A 14,067-nucleotide genomic window follows, 5' to 3' on the forward strand; every position below is an offset into this window, starting at 1 on the left:
AAGACCTTAAGGGGCTGGAGAACATCTGGAGAAGGGAACAGAGCTGGAGAAGGGGCTGGAGAACGTCTGGAGAAGGGAACAGAGCTGGAGAAGGGGCTGGAGAACGTCTGGAGAAGGGAACAGAGCTGGAGAAGGGGATGGAGAACGTCTGGAGAAGGGAACGGAGCTGGAGAAAGGGCTGGAGAACATCTGGAGAAGGGAACGGAGCTGGAGAAAGGGCTGGAGAACATCTGGAGAAGGGAACGGAGCTGGAGAAAGGGCTGGAGAACGTCTGGAGAAGGGAACGGAGCTGGAGAAGGGGCTGGAGAACGTCTGGAGAAGGGAACGGAGCTGGAGGAAGGGGCTGGAGAACGTCTGGAGAAGGGAACAGAGCTGGAGAACGTCTGGAGAAGGGAACGGAGCTGGAGAACAAGGGTTCTGGGAACGCCTGAGGGCCCTGGGGGTGTTTATCCTGGAGAAGAGAAGGCTGAGGGGAGACCTCATGGCTCTCTGCAGCTCCCAAAAAGGAGGTTGTGGTGAGGTGGGTGTTGGGCTCTGCTCCCAAGGGATGGGATGAGAGGAGATGGAAGTTCAGGTTGGGTGTTAGGAACAATATCTTTCCTGAAAGAGTGGTGAAGCCCTGGCAGAAGCTGCCCAGGGCAGTGGTGGAGTCTCCATCCCTGGAGAGCTTCAAAAAGCCTATGGCACTTGGGGACACGGTAGACACGGTGGGGTTGGGCTGATTGTTGGACTGGATGAGCTTCGAGGTCTTTTCCAACCTTTCGGTTCTGTGAATCCAAGTAGCTACGAGGGCTTTGACTCGGGGTTGTCCCCACCGTGTTGGGAGCTGCAGGTCGGGAGCTGCAGCACCCTGGGGCATCGTTGCCCATCCTTCCCTCTCCCTGAAGGTTTCACCCTTTCCACTCTACGGTGTCTCCGTGGTGGTGACACGGTACCTCCTGGAAGCCTCCAAACCCTGAGCTCCCACCTGCCACGATTCCCTTCTTTTCCTGTGCTTCCATCACCTTCCTGGGATGCAGGACCACGAGGTTGGACCAGAAGCGACCTGGGGAGTTGGGGGAGGTGGGAACCTCATGGGGTTTGGGGGAAGCGAAGGGGCTGCAGCTCAACACGACTTTATTCCGTATCGCATCGTCCATACAAAACTACACCCCAAGCACTGTACAGAGCAGGAGGGCGCGGGGTGGGGTGGGGGGGCAGTAAAAATAAGCCGGGGTGTGGGGGGGGGGATCTGGGGAGCAAGAGCAGCAGGCGGGGGGGGGGGTGGGGGTGGCAGCAAGGAGGGGACGCGGTGGCAGAATATGGGGGGGCTGCTCCCCATCCCGTGCAGCGAGATTGTCTGGGTGTGGGGAGGAGGGGGCGGGGGGGGGGGCCAAAAAGCCACTGTCCATGGGCCAAACTGGGGGGGGGGGGGAGAATACAGGATGGGACCTGGGGGTTCATGGCCCCCCCTAAAAACCCAGGGGTTCCCCATGACCCCCAGCCGGATGCTTGTATTTGGTAGGAAGCTGCGTGGCCGGCGCTTGCCCCCATCCCCAGGGGGTGTCCATGCGGGTCGAGGTGACCCCTAATCCCCTGGAGGCATGATGCCGGAGGGGGGCAACGGTGGGGCGCCCGCCTCGGTCCCGTGGACCCGTTGGTGATCCTTAAGGGACTCCTTGTAGCGGAAGCTCCGTCCGCAAGCCGGGCACTGGTAGGGTCGCTCGCCGGTGTGGATGCGTTGGTGCTTGAGGAGGTTCTGCTTGCGGATGAAGCTCTTGCCGCAGGCGGCGCAGGCGAAAGGGCGCTCGCCCGTGTGCAGCCGTTGGTGGTTCTGCAGGTGTTCCTTGCGGCTGTAGCACTTCCCGCACTCGGCGCACTTGTAGGGCCGCTCGCCGCGATGGATCATCTGGTGCCGCACCAACCCCGAGTGGCAATTGAAGCTCTTGCCGCACTCGGCGCACGGGTAGGGACGCTCGGCCGCGTGGCTCCGTTGGTGGATCCTCAAACTCTTCTTCCCGCTGAAGCTCTTCCCACACTCCGTACAACCATGCGGCCGTTCCTCGATGGCACCTGGGGCCGCCGTGAGGACTCCCGACGCTTCGGCTCCCAACCCCGGCTCCGAGGTTTTGCCCAGTCTGTGCTGTGTCGGCAGAGCCACCGCTGCCACCTGGGCTTCGGCGTTACCAAAGCCTGGGCCAGCGAAGAGGAGATCCCCCGAGCCACCCGGCAAGCCCACCTCCTCGGGGGGCTCGGCGTGCGGGCACCGCTCCTCCGTTTTCACCAGCAGCCCCTCGGCGGCTGCAGGGAGGGAAAGGGACACGTGAGACACCGGTGATGTCCTTCATACACCTGAAGACACAGATCTGGTCTTCTTTGGTGCCACCAAGCAGTCCTTCATGCACGTGAGGGACCCCAACATCTACATCACTGTCCCCAAGCCAATAATCCAGCCTGGGTGGGTTCTCCTCCCCACCAGCCCCATCCCAGCCCCATGGGGGACACGTGAGCCACCGGTGCTGTCCTTCATACATGTGAAGACGCAGATCTGGTCTTCTATGGTGCCACCAAGCAGTCCTTCACGCACGTGAACCACCCCAGCATCTACATCACTGTCCCCAAGCCAACAGCCCAGCCTGGGTGGGTTCTCCTCCCCACCAGCCCCATCCCAGCCTCATGGGGGACACGTGAGCCACCAGTGCTGTCCTTCATACACGTGAAGACACAGATCTGGTCTTCCCTGGTGCCACCAAGCAGTCCTTCACGCACGTGAGCCACCCCAACATCTACACCACTGTCCCCAAGCCAATAATCCAGCCTGGGTGGGTTCTCCTCCCCACCAGCCCCACCCCGGCCCCATGGGGGACACATGAGCCACCAGTGCTGTCCTTCATACACGTGAAGACACAGATCTGGTCTTTCCCGGTGCCACCAAGCAGTCCTTCACGCACGTGAGCCACCTCAACATCTACATCACTGTCCCCAAGCCAATAATCCAGCCTGGGTGGGTTCTCCTCCCCACCAGCCCCATGCCGGCCCCATGGGGGACACATGAGCCACCAGTGCTGTCCTTCATACCCGTGAAGACACAGATCTGGTCTTCTTTGGTGCCACCAAGCTGTCCTTCACACACGTGAGCCACCCCAGCATCTACATCACTGTCCCCAAGCCAATAATCCAGCCTGGGTGGGTTCTCCTTCCCACCAGCCCCATCCCAGCCCCATGGGGGACACGTGAGCCACCGGTGGTGTCCTTCATACATGTGAAGACACAGATCTGGTCTTCTATGGTGCCACCAAGCAGTCCTTCACGCACATGAGCCACCCCAACATCTACATCAACACCAATGCCAACCCTCATCCCTTCTAGACCATGAGCATCGCTCACCAGGGCCAGGACCTGGCAACATCTCCCTCTCCGGCAGCTCCCAGGGTTCGCGGACGCCGGGCTCTTCCTCCTGCTTGATCCACGACAAGAAGTCGTGCGCCGTGATCAGAGCGTCTGCACCTGCAGGGAAGGATGGGGACGGGGACTCATCCTGCTCCACGCAGGCTCAGGGAGGTCAACGGCTCAGAAGGTTTGGTGGTGGACACGCAGGGTTGGACTTCATCTCAAAGGTCTTTGCTAACCAAACGTGCTCACCTGCACAGGGATCCGCCGGCATTGCCCGTTCCTCCGTGAACTGCTGCTCCCCTACAAAGGCCACCTCCTGCTTGATCCGGGACAGGATGTCGGAGGTGGAGATCAGCGACTCTGTTCGTGAGGAGAGAGACAGTTATGGGGCCTCAAACACCCCCAGGAGAGATGTGGGGATGAGTGAGAACCTATGGGGATCGGTGATGGATGCCCAAGACTGTTGGGCACAGAACATGGGAAGAGGTCACCTTGGGAGAGCCCATGGGGTGACCATGGGAAGAGGTCACCTTGGGAGAGCCCATGGGGTGACCATGGCACAGAACATGGGGATGGGTGACCATGGCACAGAACATGGGAAGAGGTCACCTTGGGAGAGCCCATGAGGTCACCATGGCACAGAACATGGGGATGGGTGACCATGGCACAGAACATGGGAAGAGGTCACCTTGGGAGAGCCCATGGGGTGACCATGGCACAGAACATGGGGAAGTGGTGACCTTGGGAGAGCCCATGGGGTCACCATGACACAGAACATGGGAAGAGGTCACCTTGGGAGAGCCCATGGGGTCACCATGACACAGAACATGGGAAGAGGTCACCTTGGGAGAGCCCATGGGGTGACTATGGCACAGAGCATGGGAAGAGGTCACCTTGGGACAGCCCATGGGGTGACCATGGCACAGAACATGGGAAGAGGTCACCGTGGGAGAGCCCATGGGGTGACCATGGCACAGAACATGGGAAGAGGTCACCTTGGGACAGTCCATGGGGTGACCATGGCACAGAACATGGGAAGAGGTCACCTTGGGACAGCCCATGGGGTGACCATGGCACAGAACATGGGAAGAGGTCACCGTGGGACAGCCCATGGGGTGATCATGGCATAGAACATGGGAAGAGGTCACTTTGGGAGAGCCCATGGGGTGACCATGGCACAGAGCATGGGAAGAGGTCACCTTGGGACAGCCCATGAGGTGACCATGGCACAGAACATGGGAAGAGGTCACCTTGGGACAGCCCATGAGGTGACCATGGCACAGAACATGGGGATGGGTGACCATGGCACAGAACATGGGAAGAGGTCACCTTGGGAGAGCCCATGAGGTGACCATGGCACAGAACATGGGAAGAGGTCACCTTGGGAGAGCCCATGGGGTGACCATGACACAGAACATGGGAAGAGGTCACCTTGGGACAGTCCATGGGGTCACCATGGCACAGTCCATAGGAAGAGGTCACCTTGGGAGAGCCCATGGGGTGACCATGGCACAGAACATGGGAAGAGGTCACCGTGGGACAGCCCATGGGGTGACCATGGCATAGAACATGGGAAGAGGTCACCGTGGGAGAGCCCATGGGGTGACCATGGCATAGAACATGGGAAGAGGTCACCTTGGGACAGCCCATGGGGTCACCATGGCACAGAACATGGGGATTGGTGACCATGGCACAGAACATGGGAAGAGGTCACCTTGGGAGAGCCCATGGGGTGACCATGGCACAGAACATGGGAAGAGGTCACCGTGGGACAGCCCATGGGGTGACCATGGCACAGAACATGGGAAGAGGTCACCTTGGGAGAGCCCATGGGGTGACCATGGGAAGAGGTCACCTTGGGAGAGCCAATGGGGTGACCATGGCACAGAACATGGGAAGAGGTCACCTTGGGAGAGCCCATGGGGTGACCATGGCACAGAACACGGGAAGAGGTCACCTTGGGAGAGCCCATGAGGTCACCATGGCACAGAACATGGGGATGGGTGACCATGGCACAGATCATGGGAAGAGGTCACCTTGGGAGAGCCCATGAGGTGACCATGGCACAGCAGATGGGAATGGGTGACCCTGGGAAAGCCCATGGAGATGGGTGACCTTGGACAGCCCCTGGGGATGGGTCACTCTGGGGCAACCCATGGGCTTGGATGGGATATGGTGTTTGTGGGGGACACATGGATCTCCCAGCGATGGCACATCACTCCTGGGGGTTCTTCTGGGGTCACTCTTGGTGGCCCCTGGTCATGCAGAGAGGAGCAGAGCCCTCTCTGGCTTCAAAGCTGCTCCCTGTTGGGCTCAGGCAGGAGCAGAGACAGCTCTGGGGTGAAGGAAACATGAGGTGGAGGAACCTGGTGCTCTCCCAGCTCCTGGTCGGTGTCTCACCTGCACAGGTGTCCGGTGGCAGCTCCCTCTGCTCCAGCTCCCTCTGCTCCGGGACACAAGGTCCATCCACGCGCTCGCCGCGGGGCTGCGCCTCACTTCTGGAGAGGACTCCATCTGCAGGAGGAGACAGCGTGGCTGGCACCGGCGGTGGGGCTGCACCCGTCACCGAGAGGTGGGAGGACACGCAGGGAACACTAAGGTCTACGAGGTCCCGGTGTCTCTCCTGGTGGAGAAGCTGCCTGGATTTGGCCGGACCTCCATGATGGAGACCTGTGAAGATGCTCAGATCATTGATTTGGGGAAAGCAAGACCTTCTCCAGCATCATTTAGGGTTGGATTGGATGATCCAGTGGGTGCTTTCCAACCTTGCGATTCTATGATCTCAGGAATGGATGGCATGGGCTGCCCCATGTGGTGGCACTGCTATGGCACAGGACATCATCTCTCATCCCATCATCCTCCCATCATCGTTCCATCATCGTTCCATCATCATCCCATCATCGTTCCATCATCGTTCCATCATCATCCCATCATCCTCCCATCATCATCCCACCATCCTCCCACCATCCTCCCATCATCGTTCCATCATCGTTCCATCATCGTTCCATCATCATCCCATCATCCTCCCATCATCATCCCACCATCCTCCCATCATCCTCCCATCATCCTCCCATCATCGTTCCATCATCGTTCCATCATCATCCCATCATCGTTCCATCATCGTTCCATCATCATCCCATCATCCTCCCATCATCATCCCACCATCCTCCCATCATCATCCCATCATCGTTCCATCATCGTCCCATCATAGTCCCATCATCATCCCATCATCCCATTCCCATACACACAGCAGGAGCTGCAGAAGGTTCCTTCTGAAACGGGAATGAGTGCCACCACTGACCGACCACTCCTGGGTGACCATGAAACCCTCGATGGTGACACAGCCATGACCCCAGCGTGCCAAGAAAGGGGCAAAAAAGTCATGTTTACCCAAGGAGATCAAAGACTCATAGTTCTCCTTCACCAGGTTATTGTACAGCTCTTTCTGCCACTCCTCCAAGTTCTTCCACTCCTCCGCCGAGAAGTAGACAGCAATGTCAACAAACGTCACCGGCACCTGCAAGGACAAGCGCCTGGCAGCTCAGCAGCCCCCCTGGGGGACATGAGGGTCCCACCACCCACAGCCCACGTCCCCCAGGAGCCGTTACCTTGGGGACCTCACCCCGAGGACCAGGGGGCAACCGCAGCACCCAGAAGTTCCTGTTCTTCAGCAGGTTCTCCACGTTCTCCAGGCGCCGCTGGAGCAGCCCGTACTCCTGGATGAGGGTGCCCAACACGGCCCACTTGCTCTCCAACTGGTTCCCAAACTCCATGGCTGTCTTCTCGCAGTCCAGGAGCTTCTTCTCAGCCGTGCCCGATCGACCCTCCAGGCTGAGCAGGCGGGTGGCCAGGAGGTCTATCTTCCTCTCCATCGCTTGCACCGTGGCCACCACGGTCCAGAGCGAAGCCTCGGCGGAGTGGAGCTGCGCCTCCCGTACGTGCGCCCGCTCCGGCAGCAGCGGCGGCTGCAACGGCATCAGGTGGGGAGCCTCCACGTTCCATTCCTGCACCTGGGTCGTGGAGAAGGTGCCGGTGGGAGAAGGTCCATAGTTACCTCCCTGGGTCATGCCCACAGTCCCGGCTCCACGGTAGGCACCGTTGTCCCCCAGTTTGGTGGCTTTTGGCCACCATTGGCCACTGCCACCCCCAGCACCTTGCGAGGGACCCCTCTATGTGATCCCACCACCACTGGGGACCTGTCCTACAGCCACTCCATGGCAGGATGTGTCTCTTGGAGCAGTTGGTGCTGTCCAGGCAAGCGAGAAGATGCTGAGACTTGGCCTGGGCTCCAGAAGGAGACAGGACAAACAGACCTGAGGGGACGGTGAGGGGCAGATGAGGAAGGTTGGCCGGTGCCATTGGGCAGGATTCATTCTACTCAGCTGATGGGTTGGAGAGGGTTCGTAGTGCAACCATAGCAGTGGTGGGGTCAGCGCTGGTCATTGTCCCCACGAGACACCAACAAGCACCAGGTCATGGTGCCGTACGAGATCAGGGGTGTCCAAAGACACCAAAGACACCAAAATCAGGGGTGTCCAGGGACATCCTGGGGACATCCCAGGTCAGTGGTAGCCAGGGAACCTCGGGGATGGAGCCTGCATGGAGCATCCCAGAGACATCGGCACATCCCAGGACCATGAGGACATCCAAGATCAGGGGTGTCCAGGGACATCCTGGGGACATCCTGGGGACATCCTGGGGACATCCCAGGTCAGTGGTACCCAGGGTGTCTCAGGGATGGAGCCTGCATGGAGCATCCCAGAGACATCGGCACATCCCAGGACCATGAGGACATCCAAGATTAGAGTTGTCCAGGGACATCCTGGGGACACAGGGACATCCTGGGTCAGTGGTACCCAGGGCACCTCGGGGATGGAGCCTGCATGGAGCATCCCAGAGACATTGGAGCATCCCAGGACCATGAGGACATCCAAGATTAGGGGTGTCCAGGGACATCCTGGGGACATCCCAGGTCAGTGGTACCCAGGGCATCCCAGGGATGGAGCCTGCACGGAGCATCCCAGAGCCATCAGGGCATCCCAGGAGCATGGGGACATCCCAGGGTCATCCTGGGGACATGTGGTCATCCTGGGTCAGTGGTACCCAGGGCACCTCGGGGATGGAGCCTGCATGGAGCATCCCAGAGACATTGGAGCATCCCAGGACCATGAGGACATCGCAGGTCAGAGGTGTCCAGGGACATCCTGGGGACACAGGGACATCCCGGGTCAGTGGTACCCAGGGTGTCTCAGGGATGGAGCCTGCATGGAGCATCCCAGAGACATCGGCACATCCCAGGACCATGAGGACATCGCAGGTCAGAGGTGTCCAGGGACATCCTGGGGACACAGGGACATCCTGGGTCAGTGGTACCCAGGGCATCTCAGGGATGGAGCCTGCATGGAGCATCCCAGAGCCATCAGGGCATCCCAGGAGCATGGGGACATCCCAGGGTCATCCTGGGGACATGTGGTCATCCTGGGTCAGTGGTACCCAGGGCATCCCAGGGATGGAGCCTGCACGGAGCATCCCAGAGCCATCAGGGCATCCCAGGAGCATGGGGACATCCCAGGGGCATCCTGGGGACACGTGGACATCTGGGTCAGTGATACCATAGGCAGCTTGGGGACACAGGGACATCTTGGCTCAGCAGTGCCCAGGACATCCCAGAGCTGGAGCCTGCATGGAGCATCCCAGGAGCACTGGAGCATCTTGGGAGCAGGGAAATCCTGGGCCAAAGATGTCCTGGGGAGCCACGGGCATCCCAGGAGATTGGAGCCCGGTCACACCCCAGGGACACGGGGCCCTCCGGGGTCAGTGGTGCCTGGACACATCCTGGGGACACCCAGGAGCAGATACATCCCAGGTTGGAGATGTCCTGGGGAGTCAGGGGCAACCCGGGTCAGCAGCGCCTGGTCACACTGTGGGGACATAGGGACAGCAGTGCCTGGGGACATCCCGGGGACATCCCAGATCAGTGGTGCCTGGGGACATCCCAGGGGACACCAGAGCATCCCAGGTCAGTGGTGTCCGGGGACACGGGGCCATCCCGGGTCAGCAGTGCCGGGTCCCATCCCGGGGACACCAGAGCATCCCGGGTCAGTGGTGTCCGGGGACACGGGGCCATCCCGGGTCAGCGGTGCCCGGTCCCATCCCGGGGACATCAGAGCATCCCGGGTTAGGGATGCCCCATCCCATCCCGGGGACACCGGGGCCATCCCGGGTCAGCAGTGCCCGGTCCCATCCCGGGGACACAAGAGCATCCCGGGTCAGGGATGCCCAAACCCATCCCGGGGACACCGGGGCCATCCCGGGTCAGAGATGCCCCATCCCATCCCGGGGACACCGGGGCCATCCCGGGTCAGCGATGCCCGGTCCCATCCTGGGGACACCGGGGCCTTCCCTGGTCAGCGGTGCCCGGTCCCATCCCGGGTCAGCCATGCCCAGTCCCATCCCGGGAACACCAGAGCATCCCGGGTCAGCCATGTCTGGTCCCATCCTGGGGATACCGGGGCCATCCCGGGTCAGTGATGCCCGGTCCCGTCCCGGGGACATCAGAACATCCCGGGTCAGTGATGCCCAGTCCCATCCCGGGGACACCAGAGCATCCCGGGTCAGCCATGTCCGGTCCCATCCCGGGGATACCGGGGCCATCCCGGGTCAGCAGTGCCCGGTCCCATCCCGGGGACACCAGAGCATCCCAGGTCAGCGATGCCCGTTCCCATCCCGGGTCAGCGATACCCGTTCTCATCCCGGGTCAGCGGTGCCCGGTTCCATCCCGGGGACACCAGAGCATCCCGGGTCAGCGATGCCCGTTCCCATCCCGGGTCAGCGACGCCCGTTCCCACCCCGGAGCCTCCCGGTTGGGGGGTCCCGGGGCTGCCGGGCACTGGGGCCCCGCGGGCCGGTGCCGCGGGTGTGGGGAGGGTCCCGGGCGAGTCTCAGGGGCCGCAACCGGGAACAGGGGGGTCCCGGGGGATCCCGGGGAGGTCGCGTCTCCGTTCCCGGCGCTCCCGGTTGGTTCGTGGCTTACCTGGGCGGGCGCCCACTCGGCCATGGCCCCGCGGAGCTGGATCGGGCCCCGGGCGGGGGGGGGGGGGGGGGGCCGGGGGGGGGGGGGGGGGGGCAGCGCTGCCCACCGGCACCGGGAGCGGCACCGGCACCGGGAGCGGGAGCGGAGCGAGCTGCGGGCCGGACCCCGCCGCCCCGCCGAGCAGCCAGGGGCACCGGGGAAGCGCAGCCGCCTCCTCCGGGCGCGGCGGGCGGGGGCGGCGGCGGCGGGAGAGCCGGCACTGCCGCCTACCGGCACCGGGGGAGCCAGCACCGGGACAGCCGGCACCGGGAGAGCCGGCAACGGGAGAGCCGGCAACGGGAGGGCAGGCACCGGGAACGGGAGAGCCGGCAACGGGACAACCGGCACCGGGGGAGCCGACACCGGGAGGGCAGGCACCGGGAGAGCGGGCAACGGGAACGGGAGCAGGGGGGAGGCAGCACCGGGACAGCCGGCACCGGGAGCACCAGCACCGGGAGCACCGGCACCGGGAGAGCCGGCACCGGGAGAACCGGCACCGGGAGCACCAGCACCGGGAACGGGAGAAGGGGGAGCCGGCACCGGGAGAACCGGCACCGGGAACGGGAGCAGAGGGAGCCAGCACCGGGAGAACCGGCACCGGCAGCACCAGCACTGAGAACGGGAGCAGGGGGAGCCGGCACCGGGACAACCGGCACCGGGGGAGCCGACACCGGGAGGGCAGGCACCGGGAGAGCCGGCAACGGGAACGGGAGCAGGGGGAGCCGGCAGCGGGACAGCCGGCACCGGGACAGCCGGCACCGGGACAGCTGGCACCGGGAGCACCGGGAACGGGAGAGCCAGCACCGGGAGAGCCAGCACCGGGAGGGCAGGCACCGGGAAGAACCGGCACCGGGAACGGGAGCAGAGGGAGTCGGCACCGGGACAGCCGGCACCGGGAGCACCAGCACCGAGAACGGGAGCAGGGGGAGCCGGCACCGGGACAACCGGCACCGGGACAGCCGGCACCGGGAGAGCCGGCAACGGGACAGCCGGCACCGGGAGGGCAGGCAACGGGAGGGCCGGCACCGGGAACGGGAGCAGGGGGAGCCGGCGCCGGGAGAACCGGCACCGGGAGCACCAGCACCGGGACAGCCGGCACCGGGAGAACCGGCAACGGGAGAGCCGGGAACGGGAGCAGGGGGAGCCAGCACCGGGAGCACCGGCACCGGGAGCACCAGCACCGAGAACGGGAGCAGGGGGAGCCGGCACCGGGGGAGCCGACACCGGGAGGGCAGGCACCGGGAGAGCCGGCAACGGGACAGCCGGCACCGGGAACGGGAGCAGGGGGAGCCGGCACCGGGAGCACCGGCACCGGGAGAGCCGGCACCGGGAACGGGAGCAGAGGGACCCAGCACCTGGACAGCCGGTACCGGGAGAACCGGGAACGTGAACGGGAGCAGAGGGAGCCGGCACCTGCATCGATGGCACCGAGCACCAAGCACCCGGCGCAGAGGGAGCCGGCACCGGGAGAACCGGGAACGGGAGCAGAGGGAGCCGGCACCGGGAGAGCCAGCACCGGCACCTGGAGCAGAGGGACCGGACACCGGGAGCATAGAGACCTGACACCGGACACCGGGAGCATCGGGACCCGACACTGGCGTCGATGGCACCGAGCACCAAGACCCAACACCCGCACCGGGAGCACCGGAACCCGGAGCATCGAGATGCGACACCGGCACCAGAAGCATCGAGATCCAAAACCAGCACCGGGAGCATCAAGTACCGACACCGGCACTCGCTGCACCGGGAGCACTGGGCACCGACACCGGGAGCATCGGGACTCAACACTGGCACCGGTGGCACTGAGATCCGGCACCGGCACTGGGGGCACTGGCACCGGCCCTGGGGGCACCAGCACCGGTGTCAGCACTGAGCACCGATACCAGCACCGGCATCAGCACCGAGCCTCGGCACTGGCACTGGTATCGGCACTGGGATCAGTGCTGATGCCAGCACCGGCAAGGATGTGGCCACCAACACCAGTATCAGCATTGGCACCAGTATCACATCAGCTTTGGGACCAGTATCAGCAGTGGGACTGAGCGCTGGTACCAGTATCACATCGGCTTTGGGACCAGTATTGGCAGTGGGACTGAGCGCTGGCACCAGTATAGCATCGACACTGGCACCAGTATCACATAGCTTTGGGACCAGTATCTGCAGTGGGACTGAGCGCTGGCACCAGTATAGCATCAGCACTGGCACCAGTATCACATCAGCTTTGGGACCAGTATCTGCAGTGGGACTGAGCGCTGGCACCAGTATAGCATCAGCACTGGTACCAGTATCCCATCAGCTTTGGGACCAGTATCGGGAGTGGGACTGAGCGCTGGCACCAGTATAGCATCGGCACTGGTACCAGTATCCCATCAGCTTTGGGACCAGTATCTGCAGTGGGACTGAGCGCTGGCACCAGTATAGCATCAGCACTGGCACCAGTATCCCATCAGCTTTCAGACCAGTATCTGCAGTGGGACCGAGCGCTGGCACCAGTATAGCATCAGCACTGGCACCAGTATAACATCAGCTTTGGGACCAGTATCGGGAGTGGGACTGAGCGCTGGCACCAGTATAGCATCGGCACTGGCACCAGTATCACATCAGCTTTGGGACCAGCATCGGCAGTGGGACTGAGCGCTGGCACCAGTATAGCATCGGCACTGGTACCAGTATCACATCAGCTTTGGGACCAGTATCAGCAGTGGGACTGAGCGCTGGCACCAGTATAGCATCGGCACTGGCACCAGTATCACATCAGCTTTAGGACCAGTATCAGCAGTGGGACTGAGCGCTGGCACCAGTATAGCATCGACACTGGCACCAGTATAGCATCGACACTGGCACCAGTATCACATCAGCTTTGGGACCAGTATCAGCAGTGGGACTGAGCGCTGGTACCAGTATCAGCATCGGCACTGGGACCAGTATAGCATCGGCACCAGTATCACATCAGCTTTGGGACCAGTATCAGCAGTGGGACTGAGCGCTGGCACCAGTATCAGCATCGGTACTGGGACCAGTATAGCATCGGCACCAGTATCACATCAGCTTTGGGACCAGTATCAGCATCGGCACTGGCACCAGTATCACATCAGCTTTGGGACCAGTATCAGCAGTGGGACTGAGCGCTGGTACCAGTATCAGCATCGGCACTGGGACCAGTATCGGCAGTGGGACTGAGCGCTGGCACCAGTATCCCATCAGCTTTGGGACCAGTATCAGCAGTGGGACTGAACGCTGGCACCAGTATAGCATCGGCACTGGCACCAGTATAGCATCGACACTGGCACCAGTATCACATCGGCTTTGGGACCAGTATCAGCAGTGGGACTGAGCGCTGGCACCAGTATAGCATCGACACTGGTACCAGTATCACATCAGCTTTGGGACCAGTATCAGCAGTGGGACTGAGCACTGACACCAGTATAGCATCGGCACTGGCACCAGTATCATAGAACCATAGAATGGTTTGGGTCGGAAGGGACCTTAGAGATGCTGCCCTGGGCAGGGACCTCTCCCACCGGCTGAGGCTGCCCAAGGTCCATCCTACCTGTCCTTGACCACCGTGGTCTTCATCACCCGCTTCTGAAGATCTTCCTCCTGGTCTTCCAAGCTCTTCCCTT

General features: G+C 62.3%; 1 protein-coding gene across 2 annotated transcripts; it reads right to left on the bottom strand.

Moving 5' to 3' along the window:
- Positions 1-1,373: 1,373 nt before the first annotated feature.
- LOC104061613 (zinc finger protein 282) lies at positions 1,374-10,469 on the bottom strand. 2 transcript variants are annotated; one of them, XM_054058429.1, is made up of 7 exons: positions 10,406-10,469; positions 6,981-7,382; positions 6,763-6,889; positions 5,773-5,886; positions 3,622-3,732; positions 3,367-3,486; positions 1,374-2,280 (listed from the first exon to the last, which is right to left on the bottom strand). In XM_054058429.1, exons 1-7 carry the CDS (start codon positions 10,427-10,429, stop codon positions 1,568-1,570), a joined length of 1,611 nt encoding a protein of 536 aa, XP_053914404.1. In that variant the 5' UTR covers positions 10,430-10,469; the 3' UTR covers positions 1,374-1,567. The 2 variants fall into 2 exon arrangements, with proteins under 2 accessions (XP_053914404.1, XP_053914403.1); XM_054058428.1 differs by lacking the exon at positions 10,406-10,469 and having other exon boundaries at positions 6,981-8,055.
- Positions 10,470-14,067: the final 3,598 nt, after the last annotated feature.

This window comes from Cuculus canorus, chromosome 2 (assembly GCF_017976375.1).
Source record: "Cuculus canorus isolate bCucCan1 chromosome 2, bCucCan1.pri, whole genome shotgun sequence".
NCBI classification, from domain to species: domain Eukaryota; kingdom Metazoa; phylum Chordata; class Aves; order Cuculiformes; family Cuculidae; genus Cuculus; species Cuculus canorus.